General features: G+C 38.9%; 1 protein-coding gene across 1 annotated transcript in view; it reads left to right on the forward strand.

The window, feature by feature from the left end:
• LOC138030906 (dorsal-ventral patterning tolloid-like protein 1) overlaps positions 1–10,285 on the forward strand; it is an 18,531-nt gene extending 8,246 nt beyond the window's left edge. Inside the window, exons 2-5 of the mRNA XM_068878763.1 lie at positions 1,268–1,336; positions 3,249–3,665; positions 8,212–8,604; positions 10,266–10,285. Of these exons, the coding sequence (XP_068734864.1) occupies positions 1,268–1,336; positions 3,249–3,665; positions 8,212–8,604; positions 10,266–10,285 (899 nt within the window). The remainder of the gene's footprint in view (positions 1–1,267; positions 1,337–3,248; positions 3,666–8,211; positions 8,605–10,265) is intronic.
• Positions 10,286–12,500: the final 2,215 nt, after the last annotated feature.

The following is a 12,500-nucleotide window of genomic DNA, read 5'->3' on the forward strand; positions in this document are numbered from 1 at the left end:
GAAACAAAAGAAAACGTTTGAGTGATAATAGAGCTCAATTCCCGGAGACGTCACATGAAAAAACACTATAGCCGCGAAACGCCAAAGTTATTGAGAGGAATGCGTGACAAACTAATTAAATTTCACGGTAGGGGATCACGCGTGTCGAATGACGCCCGAGTTGGTGCGGAGTGGATGAAGATGAAGGACCCCATGAAGATCTGAACGAGTATGAAATGAGTGAGAAGCTAGTGACTCTGATAAAGACAAGCAAGAATTTGATGAAAGTAGTGACGAAGTCAGTGCAGATGACATTAATTCCCAGGACCAGCAAGATGAATTAGGGACATCGACGAATTTTCTCTTTGGTGCAACGTCGCAATATGGAAGGGCGGTGAGACTCCATACAAAAAGGGGGAGGGATGCTCGTCGTCTCGCTTAGGGGTGTAAATTTCGGATTTTGGTGTAACTTAGGGTGTTTTGGGCAAAACGCAATCGTATGTAGCCGTGAAAATCTCCTTTAGGGTTGCGCGCGAAGAAATATAAAAGTGTATATTAACACTTTTATATTTCTTCACGCAAGTGAAAGTATTAGATGATAATGTCTTTGCCATCATTAAAAGTCGCTGTATTTTTTATTTTTCTGTGTTATAATATGGTCTCTTTTAGGGGTCGAAAAACGCCTGGGCTACGCCCAGATTGGTCTCCTTTAAGGGTTTAATGTAAAATTTCCGACGAGCAAGCCTCCCCATTTTATATGGGAGTCCTCCTCCCCGGGGGGGAGCTTCCAGAGCTATAGCTTTTTGCGATTGCAAAATGCAATTTTAGAGAGGACTTGTGTGCAAATTCTCCTAAGTTAACTTGCCTCCATTACCAGCTGCTTTAAGGAAACTGAGCCCACAAAGTCCGGGCTCGAGAGAGCGGCAGAAATAAAGCCTATGATTTTAGCGGGTACAAAAAGATATGAAGGCTTTAGACAAGTCCATGACATTCACAAATACTTTGATGAAATAAAGTGTTAGTGGAGTTTGCTCTGTACGCCGCACTTGTCACCATTGTATCGGTTTTCTGACAATTTTGTATGCGGTTTTCGGTTTTGGCCGAAATTTTTTGCGGTTTTACGGTTTTGGATGATTTTTTCTTCGGTTTTGCGGTTTCTAATACACCCCAATGTCCCCCTCCAATAGCTTGCATTCGATTTGGGGCGAATAGCGCGTCATCAGTCAGTGACAATCTAGTTGCCATTGAGATCTGCTCCTTCGATTCGTTACTGATTCCTCTGTTTCAGATTCAGGCTTCATGGCACATTATGCAACTTACGGGAATCCAGGCAGCGGAAACTGCCTGTCTCTACAAAGTAAGAAAATCCTCACTGAGCATGTCCAGGAATGACCCTAATCAGATGCAAACAGATTTTGATAAGCCTTACCAAGTGTCCTCTTACCCTTCTCCTCAACTTTGAAATTACTTATATCTAGAAACTAGCAGTAATCAGAGATTAGGGAGTATGTTTGAGCTGCCTTACTTTCGTTGAGATAGTATGATCCGTTAATTATGTTACATTTTTCACGGAGGATAGTAGTCTTGCATCAAATGCCAATTTAATCTATTGTTTGTTTGTTTGTTGTATTGGTTTTTTAGTTTAACGTCACATTGACATGTTCTATTGATCCAACTAATATATGTTAGCAAAAGTTTGAGAATCGATACTACTGACCAGGGTAGGCTTTCCATTTTCTGGAACTGTATCGTGCGATTCAACCAATACACCTCTAGTTTCATCAATGCACTTGATCACCACAAAAATGCAGGTCCGTTCTTTGTATTTTCAAAGCGACTGCATTAACTAAAAGAATGAAAGGATGTAAATATAAGGACATTATTCAATATTTTTATTATTTTCCTCTATTCTCAACTGCTACTATGTAACTATGTAAACAGAGCTGAAACCGAAGCAAACAAAAGTGTACTCAAAATCTGACCGCGGCTGTTAAAAAGATAGGTAATAGTAAAGCTTTCTGTTACGGTAGACGCCGTTTTGCTTAGGTCAAAACACAGACTCGATCTGCGACCAGTAACCCGGGAAATGCCGGCAATACTGTTGCAAATATGTGGGTACTATTGCTGCCGAATTTAAAAACTCTTTGATGGGCGGTCGAGATTTTTTTGGCGTTTTAATCTAAATACCTACACATGGGGCTGCCAGAAATAGCAATGAATGATTTTCGTCATACTTAATTTGCTTACCTTTTGTGTTGTTTTAACAGACCTTTCGCACAATGAACAATAGAAAAGGAATTTGGCTTGAATATGAGCAGCAGTTTCTTTGGTGGGAGCATTGCGTGACATCGCAAAAATGGCTGCGAAAGAGACAAACTTGTTATTAAATATCAATAAATAAACACAATTTCACTCACGGAGAAAAACTCAAACAAAAATAAAAGGCGCTCCAAGCTAAGTCGAAGGCAGCGCAAGTTAATGCGAGCAAATCAAGCACATGTTCTGAGCCTGCAATATTTTGTTCCTTACGTCACGGCGCGAGTAATCAGTCTCACGAAAATTCTCAAATCGCCACGATTAGTAAGCGTCTCGCTTCGCTCGAACGCAATAAGTGCGACGACAATCACATATATAGTTTCTACTGTTGAAGTAAACGTAAAACGATTGTGATTACCCAAACAAATAATACGATAGCTATTGTTCACTGGATTGTTGCAGCTACATAGTTGAAGCTTAGGCTTAACGGCACTTTTACTGCATGACGCCTATAAATATCTGCGTGCATCTTAGATTAGGTGCAATCTTGAGGAAAAATGTATTTCTATGGTTTTATATCAATTGTTTCTTTGTTATGCACATCGGTATTTACGCATGTTGTAGCTAGTCATTTAATTAGAAATCTCGGATGATGCTCATTAAGTGATAATTGATACATCCTAAACTCAGGCTGAATTAATTAGTCCTGTCCAAATCTGACGTAGAATATTCTATAAAACCAATACTGAAGTCGTCGATGTATCATGTTACAAAAGTTTCCCATTTTCAAACTTTTGTTTCGTAATTTTATGTTCTTGGAAGTTGCTTGATTTTTCCCTGGCAATTGAGAAGAATGAAATTATGGGTAGCAGACAAATATACTTTTGCTAGTCCTTCTCCGTATATGAAAAACTGACAGTGTTTTTTTTATTTTCCTAGGGTCGTGTGCACACAAATTTAGCTAGTCCTGTTCTATGTATGAAAGACTAACAAAAAGCTCTTCTTTTTCCTAGGGTCGTGTGCACACAACTTGACTGATCTTCAAGGAAACTTCTCAAGTCCGAATTATCCATTCAGCTACCCACATCGCCTGAACTGCAGCTGGTCTATTACTGTAACACCAGGCAGCTACATTTACTTGCAGTTTTCTAAGTTTTCTCTGGAATATGGTGGAAAACACTGTTCATATGACTTCGTGGAAGTATCTGACTCAAACTATCCATCGAGTTCCTTTCAAATAAAACGCTGTGGTTATCAAAGTCCTTGGTGTGTTTGGAGCACGAGCAATGTCCTGCATGTTCGATTTGTTACTGATCACATTGTTTCAGCTCCAGGGTTCATGGCACATTATGAAACTTACGGGAATCCTGGAAATGGAAATTGCGTGTCTCTACAAAGTAAGAAAATACCCACTGAGCAAGTCCAGGAATGACTCTAATTAGGTGCAAACAGATTTTGATAAGCGTTATGAAGTGTCCTGTTACCCTTCTCCTCAACTTTGACATTACTTCTGTTGTATCTAGAAACTAGCAGTAATCACAGATTCGGAATGTTTTTGAGCTGCTTTCCTTTCGTTGAGATATTCACATCCATGAATTATCTTACATTTTTACTGAGCATAGTAGTCCTGCATCAAATGTCACTTTAATCTAGATGGATCACAGAGACATAATGATGTTTGTTTGTTTGTCTGTTTGCTGCGTGGAGGTTGTGTTGGGTTTTTGGTTTATCGTCACATTTACATGTTCTGTTGATGCAACTATTATCTGCTAGCAGAGGTTTGAGAATCGATACTGTTGACGAGGGCAGACTTTTATATACCGGACTAAAATGGCTCAAGACAAAAGAATTGTTATATCGATTAGCAATTGCGTACGAACCAAGGACGAAATGCAACATCTGTTTCCTAAAAATAAAAATAAAAAACACACAAAAAAAACGGCACTACACAGCTTTTCAAAGTTTTGACAAATAGCATAAATCATACTTGTTGCTAGTTTCCTTCTCAACCGTTTTTGGCGATGTCACGCAACACTCCCACAAAAGAAACGGCTGCGCACATTGAAACCAGATTCCTTTCTCGGACTGAGGCAATCATAGTCTCCTTCGCAGCCGCTCGGGCCAGAGTCACGCAACGCTCCCCTTCCCCACGTGGGGATGGGGAGCGTTGCTGACTCCGGCCCGAGCGGCTGCGAAGGAGACTAAGGCAATCACAGCTACATTTCCATTTTCTAGAACTGTACCGTGCGACTCGCCCAATAATACCTCCCGTTTCATCAATGCGCTCGATCACCACAAAAATGCAGGTCTGTTGTTTGTATTTTCAAAGCGACCGTGTTAACTGAAAGAATGAAAGGATGTAAATATAATGGCATTATTCAATATTTTTATTTTCTTCAAAGTCATTTTTTTCCCGTACGCGCAATTTCACGTATTCTAAACTGCCACTATGTAACTATGTAAACAGAGCTGAAACCGAAGCAAACAAAATTGTTCTCAAAATCTGACCGCGTCTGTTTAAAAGATAGGCAATAGTAAGGCTTTCTGTTACGGTAGATGAGGTTTTGCCCAGGTCAAAACACAGATTCGGTCTGCGACCAGTAACCCGGCAAATGCACAACAGTTTCTAGTACTATATACTGTCGCAAATAATCGGGGACTATGGCCGCCGAAAATAATGCTTTTTCTTGGGCGGTCGAGATTTTTTCGGCGTTTTAATTGAAATATCTACATGGGGCTGCTAGAAATCGCGATGAATGGTTTTCGTCACACTTAATTGGCTTACCTTTTTTGTTGTTTTAGACTCGAATGTGAGCAGCCGTTTCTTTGGGAAGAGCGAAAAAAGCGGCTCCGAAACAAACTAACTTGTTGCTAAATATCAATAAATAAACACAATTTTACTCGGGGAGAAAAACCCAAAGAGAAATGCTAAAATTATACAAAAAAGCAAAAAGATTAGGAAGGGTAGAAACATGGACTGCTTACAAAGCCTTGAACGACGCTTTGAAAAAGAAATGTACCTCCGCGAAATGGCAATACCTTGAAGACCTTGCAAAAAATCTGAAATTCGACAACAACCCAAAACCGTTCTGGAATTACATAAATTCAAACGCAAGGGGACAAAAGTTTTGCTAAAAGAAGGAGAAGAGGAAATCACCGACGACCAAAGTATTGCACAGCGAATGAACCTGTATTTTTCATCCGTATTTACCCAAGAAGAAAATGATCTACCTCACTTCGAAAACAGAGGAAACGATGGATTATGCAATATCTATTGTACTGCAAATGAAGTGGAAAAACACCTGAAGGCACTTAATATACATGATAAGTCCCCAGGGCTTGACATGTCTCACCTCGCATCCTGAAAGAATGCGCACCACAATTGTCTACCTCGTTATGTAAAATGTTCATCAAGTCCTTTTCCTCTGGTTTACTACCAGTGAATTGAAAAATTGCAAACATAACACCAATCTATAAGAAAGGTCACAAACACCAGAAAGAAAATTACCGCCAAATCTCCTTAACGAGTATTATCTGCAAAGTAGCCGAGAAAATCATATGTTCGAGAATATCAGCATTCTGGTTACACCATCAAGTTTTAAATGAAAACCAGTTTGGCTATTTTAGCTGCTACAATGACTGGGCAGTATCAAGAAACAACTCCAAAGCTACGGATGCAATTTTCCTAGACCTAGCTAAGGCATTTGACAGCGTAGCTCATGAGCGTTTACTTCTGAAGTTAAATCGATATGGTCAGTAGCGGATCGCTTCTCCGACGGTTAAGGAACTTTCTGGCAAACAGAAAACAAAGAGTCGTAATACCCGGCATCCATTCTGATTGGTCTCCAGTCACTTCGGGAGTTCCACAAGGCACCATTTTAGGGCCTATCTTATTTTTGATCTACGTCAACGATGTACCAGAAGTTGTTAAATCGACTATAAAGTTATTTGCTGACGACACAAAGATTTACCGGGAACTAACCAACCCAAGCGATATTACTATCTTACAGTCTGATTTGGATTCTTTGGACAGATGGGCAACGGACTGGCAAGTCAAATTTAATACAAAGAAGTGTGAAGTAATGAGAATAACGCAAAAGAAGGACAAAACCAAACACTCATATTACTTATCTAACAAGTTATTAAAATCTGTAAATTCATATAAGGATCTGGTTGTTAACATGTCAAGTGAACTAACTTGGTCGTATCATGTAGATCTTACGGTAAACAAAGCAAATAGAGTACTAGGCTTGTTAAAACGCACAGTTAGCCGCAATAACATTGTAATTTTCTCTATGCTATATAAGTCACTATTAAGACCAATTTTAGAACATGCATGTCCGGTATGGGCTCCATGTTTAGTAAAAGACATTTCATCTATCGAAAAAATTCAACGTAGAGCATCACGAATTGCATTCGGACAAAAACCTCGCGAGATGCCTTACGAAGAGCGTTGTAAAATGTTAAATTGGAACTCTTTAGAACATAGAAGAGAGTATTTGTCGTCGATTGAATGCTACAAGATTGTTTTCGGCCTAAATGGCTTAGATTTTAATGACTATTTTGAGCCATGTAGGAGTAAAACAACTAAGAGCCAACCATCAATACAAGATCCACACGAAATCAGCTAGGGTAAATTGCTTTAAGTATTCCTTTTTCATAAGGCCTTGGAACAACTTACCTAACCATGTATTTGAAAGAGGAACTAGTGTAAAAGGCTTCAAAAGCCACCTGAAAACACTTATGAATATTCATTAATTTTTAAGAGAATGCAAATCCTAAGGACACACGAGCACCCTTTACTATTTTTAACTATTTTCAATATTTTAAATTTGTAAGCAGGAATTTTATAAGTATAAATTTATTTTTACAGACATGAAAAATTCGATCGCCCAGGAGACCATTATAGGGATAACCTCAAGGTCTTCCTATTTCAAATTTTACTGTAAACTTCTTTCTTACTGTTAATTTGAAGTATTATGATTATTATTATTATTATTATTATTATTATTATTATTATTATGCTAAGTCGCAGGCAGCGCAGGTGAACGCGAGCAAATCGAGCACATGTTCTGAGCCTGCAACATTTTCTTCGTTATTTCACGACGCGTGGGCACAAGGCCTCTCGCATCAGATCGAGGCGAGTAGTTAGTCACACGAAAATGCTCAAATCGACACGATTAGTAAGCGTCTCGCTTCGCTCGAACGCAATAAACGCGATAACAATCACAAAGTTTCTACTGTTGAAGTAAACATAAAGCAATTGCGATTATCCTAACTTTATAATAATACGAAAGCTATTGTTCACTGGATTGTTGTAGATACATAAGTGACGCTTAGGCTTAAGGGGACACTTACTGCATGACGCTTATAAATATCTGCGTGCATCTTAGATTAGGTGCAATCCTGAGGAAAAATTCAATCAAAAATATTAGAATCATTCTTCAAGACTTTTTTTTGGTCAATGATAATGTTGACACTCACTTAAGATGGTTATTTTTTTAACATGATCACCATGGATTTAGAGCAAGGTTGTTTCTGGACTGATGTTTCTTCCTCTTGGCTTTTGTTTTAACCACAACAACCAAAATGCATTTCTATAGTTTTATATCAATTGTTTCTTTGTTATATGCACATCGGTGTTTACGCATGTTGTAGCTAATCCTCTAAATCTCGGATGATGTTTAGTAAGTGATAATTTATACATACTAAACTAAGACAAGATTACCTGTCAAAATCTGCCATAGCGTATTCTTTAAGATCAATACTGAAGTCGTCGATGTATAATGTTACAAAAGTTTTTAATTTTAAAACTTCTGTATCCTAGATTGAATTTTTTTGTTTTTGGTAGTTGCTTGATTATTCCCTGGCAATTGAGCAATTGAGAAGAATGAAATTTTGGGTAGGAAACAAATACGCTTTAGCTAGTCCTTCTCTATATATGAAAGACTAACAAAAAGCTCTTCTTTTTCCTAGGGTCGTGTGCACACAACTTGACTGATCTTCAAGGAACCTTCTCAAGTCCGAATTATCCAGCCAGCTACCCACATAACCTGAACTGGACCTGGTCTATTACTGTAACACCAGGCAGTTACATTTACTTGCAGTTTTCTTACTTTTATCTAGAATATAGTGGAAGTCACTGTTTACATGACTACGTCAAAGTATATGACACAAACTATCGATCGAGTTCCATACAAATAAAACGCTGTGGTTATCAACGTCCCTGGTGTGTTTGGAGCACGAGCAATGTCCTGCATGTTCGATTCGTTGCTGGTTCCTCTGTTTCAGCTCCAGGGTTCATGGCACATTATGCAACTTACGGGAATCCTGGGAACGGAAACTGCGTGTCTCTTAATAAAACACAAGGTAAGGAAATACTCACTGGGCATGTCCAGGAATGACCCTAATTACATGCTAACCGATTTTGATAAGCGATATGAAGTGTTCTGTTACCCTTCTCCTCATTGCCACTTTGACATTACTTATATCTAGAAACTAGCAGTAATCAGAAATTAGGGAGTGTGTTTGAGCTGCCTTCCCTTCGTTGAGACATTCAGATCCGTTAATTATTTGACATTTTTACTGAGAATAGAAGTTTTGCATCAAATGCAAGTTTAATCTAGATGCATCCCAGAAGCAATTTGATGTTTTTTTGCTTGTTGTGGGAGGGTTGAGTTGGGTCTTAAGCTTATTGTCACATTTACATGTTCTATTGATCCAACTATTATCCGCCAGCAGAGGTTTGAGAATCGATACTATTGACGAGAGCAGTCTTTTTACACCGGACTAAAATGGCTCAAGACAAAAGAATTGTTATATCGATTAGCAATTATGTACGAACCAAGGACAAATTGCAACGTCTGTTTCCTGGGAAAAAAAAAATAAATAAAAAAATAAAATAAAATAAATTATAATAATAAAATAAAAAACAGCACTACACAGCTTGCCGAAGTTTTGATAAATAGCATCACTCATACTTCTGGCTAGTCTTCTCATCAACCATATGCATTTTTGGCGATGTCACGCAACGCTCACTTGAAAGAAGCGGGTGCTCACATTAGAGCGTTTTCACTCGCGTGACCAGGAGCCATATTGGAATACTAAAACAAAACAAACTATTTGCATAAAAATAGAGTTCAATTCCCGGAGGATTAATTTGGTACACCACCATGGCCGCCATTCCTTTGTTTTGGATTACCAACATGGCCGCCATGACGTCATATGAAAACGCTCTATTCCTTTCTCGGATTGATTCATTTTCTGGAACTGTATCGTGCGACTTGATCAATAATAGTTTCATCAATGCGCTCGATCACCACAAATATGCAGATCTGTTGTTTGTATTTTTAAAGCGACCCCGTTAACTGAAAGAATGAAAGGATGTAAATACAATGACGATGTTCAATATTTTTGAAAATATTGAAGAGCCGCAGCCAGGATGAAACATAGTTAAAATTTAAAAAACGATCTCTGGCTAAAATGATTAAAAACTACGAGCTTTCGACTGCCCGAACTGCAGTCTTCGACGGGTAAAATGAATGATAAGAAATCGATGAGAGAATTTCAATAAAAACGTACATTGCAAAGTGATGAGAATGTAGAAAATTATGAATACTTCTTAAGAAGAATGTTGTATTGTCCAGGTAAAGGGCACTATTACCTGGACAATACATGGGGAGTCACCGACTTTGTTTAGGAGAAAAACGCAAGGGGAAAATGCCCTAATTTCGATAGATAGGCCATCATAACGGGATGTAGCCTCATTTACTGATCCGTCGAAAATCATAAAAATAATATGTTAGAGTGAAGGTTTCTGTGCATAGAAAGAGTGGGTTTTTTAGATAATAACATGCAATAAGATGCCGCTGGGAATGTCGTAAACAATAGAGTTAAACCTTAACGAGCGTTTTCGCAAGCGCTACCTGTTGTAACTACTTCCGGAACTCAGGACACAAGGAAAGAAAAAAATAATAATAAAAAGATAACTTCTGACATTACGATTTTTTTCATTTTATCATACTTTGTAGATTGTAAGGAGAGCAAGTGATTCTTGTCTTTAAAAAATAGGGGTCACCGATGATTTAAACGAGTAATCTCTGGCTGTTTCCTCATAGGTCCGCACTATTCAAGTGGATTAGGAAGAGAAAATAATTCTACTCTATTTTCATGAAAGTAAAGGAAAAGAACTTCACAACATGCATTCACTTTGGACTAAGAAGTTCGTAACGTAATAAAAACATTTTAAAAAAACCAAACTCATTAAATTTACGCAACGTCGCTGACTAAAACTAACTTTCCTCCTTAGCGACCTTTTCCAGCCTCCCGGTCCTTTCTCTTTAACGTTTGAAGATGAATTGGAAATAAATGTGCCATTCTTTAGGCGACCTGGAAATTTTTCCCCGGCGATTTTGTCGCCATAAGATCGTGATAAGATCTTAATTAATTACAGTGGCGTTACCTGGGCAGTAAAAGTTGCGCACAAACAATTAGCGCGAACGTCCTTAACCGAGAAGAGTCATCATGATTGCAGTTAAAAGCTTTTGAACAGCAAAAGCGGCTTTTGTTGCCTCTCTTCAGATGGCCGACGTGAAACCCCGCCATCTCCGAGGTCGCAATGATATGCGCAGTATAAGATGCTCGGTGCAAAACAAGGGAATCACCTCAAAGTAACTCGGCATGTGCAAATGCACAAAAAGTTTCCAATACTATATGTTGTAGCAAAATTATGCCATATATAATGGGTACTATTGCTGCCATAAATACTATTTCTTTGGCGGTGGAGATTTTTTCGGCGTTTCAAATGGGCTGCTGTTCTTTGAAAAATGATAAACCTTTTTAGCGCTTTCTTGTGAGGAACACTGAAGTTAAAATGACTAATGAGTATACCCTCATTAGTAGGTTGGATGTTTTGGTTCTCTAGTCTGCTTCAAAAGTTTTTTTTCGGATCTTCCGGTTTTCACTTCTTATCCAAAGGGGCATTTGATTTGATCTGCTTTAAGTTTAAGGCGCTTTTCAAGAGTTCTTAGCGGAGCTCACTGAGCACAAAGTCATGCGCGGAGCACCATAGTTAAGAAAATATGGTAACCCATCGATGCGAGAAATTTTGGTTTTGCAGCCATGACGTCATCAACCGACCATCGGTACGTCCTTACGAACTTTCGCACATTCGTCCAGCCCTCCATTTATGCCAATGTGACCAGTATCACGCTAGCTTACAGCATACATCTTTGATATTGGACATCCATGTTATGATCAATTGACAACCGTGAAAACATGGTATCTGCTGACCAGTATCACGTGACCATGTCGCCGGCTCAAGCTTAGAGCTCACCCAGGTCAGCTTTCTTAAAATGAATGGTTACGTTTTTACAAACGTTGGCCGTGTAGCACTTAAATTTCAACAGACTTAACTGATTTAGAGTGTAATGTGAAATGCTAGTTTTGTACCCCACATGAACCATGTCAGCGTTAGCCCTACTAATGGAAATGGGCCCACACAAGGGCAGAGAAAAACTTTGACCAGGGTGGGAAAGTTTTTCTCTGTCCTTGTGTGGGCCCATTTCCATTAGTAGGGCTAACGCTCACATGGTTCATATGGGGTACAAAACTAGCACTTCACATTACACTCTAAATCAGTGAAGTCAGCTTTTTTAAAGTTGACCACTGGCTAGGTACTGGTTTTCGATTGGATTGCAGACACAACCCAGCTTGACTCACCTAAACGTAAACCAGGTTTTATTTTTCGCGCGCTCTCTGCGGCTCGACGCGGCTACACGGCCATACTACATCAAATAAAGCTCTTAACAGTCAACGCTACTCGTGTTCAGGTGGAAAACGGTTTGGAAAATGTTTTCTTTCTGCATTTTTCACTGGTTTCAATCCAGTTTGACCTATCATGATACTGTGGTCCACACTGGTGGCTACGCAGCTGTTCAAGTCAAGCATCGGAGGGATATAAACTTGAAACTAACAGTTTTTTTAAATTTGTTTAGAGCTGCTTTTTCTCTGTATTGCAATTTTTGGCATATCTTTAGACGCTCTAATAAGGTTGCATGACGCCTAGAGGGCCTATGACTGGAACAGAAACGAGAGAAGAGCGAAAGAGAGCGACAACGGCAAAACAGAATATCAGTAATAGCTCATACTTGGTGGAATAAGTTACTTCACAAATTCTCTCCATGGACACTAAACCGTTTGTCATTTTTACGGATGCGTTATTTAAAGTGGATACGTATTTTTAAAAAGTGGTTTAATCGGTTTTT

This window comes from Montipora capricornis, chromosome 13 (genome assembly GCF_036669925.1).
Source record: "Montipora capricornis isolate CH-2021 chromosome 13, ASM3666992v2, whole genome shotgun sequence".
Lineage (NCBI taxonomy): Eukaryota > Metazoa > Cnidaria > Anthozoa > Scleractinia > Acroporidae > Montipora > Montipora capricornis.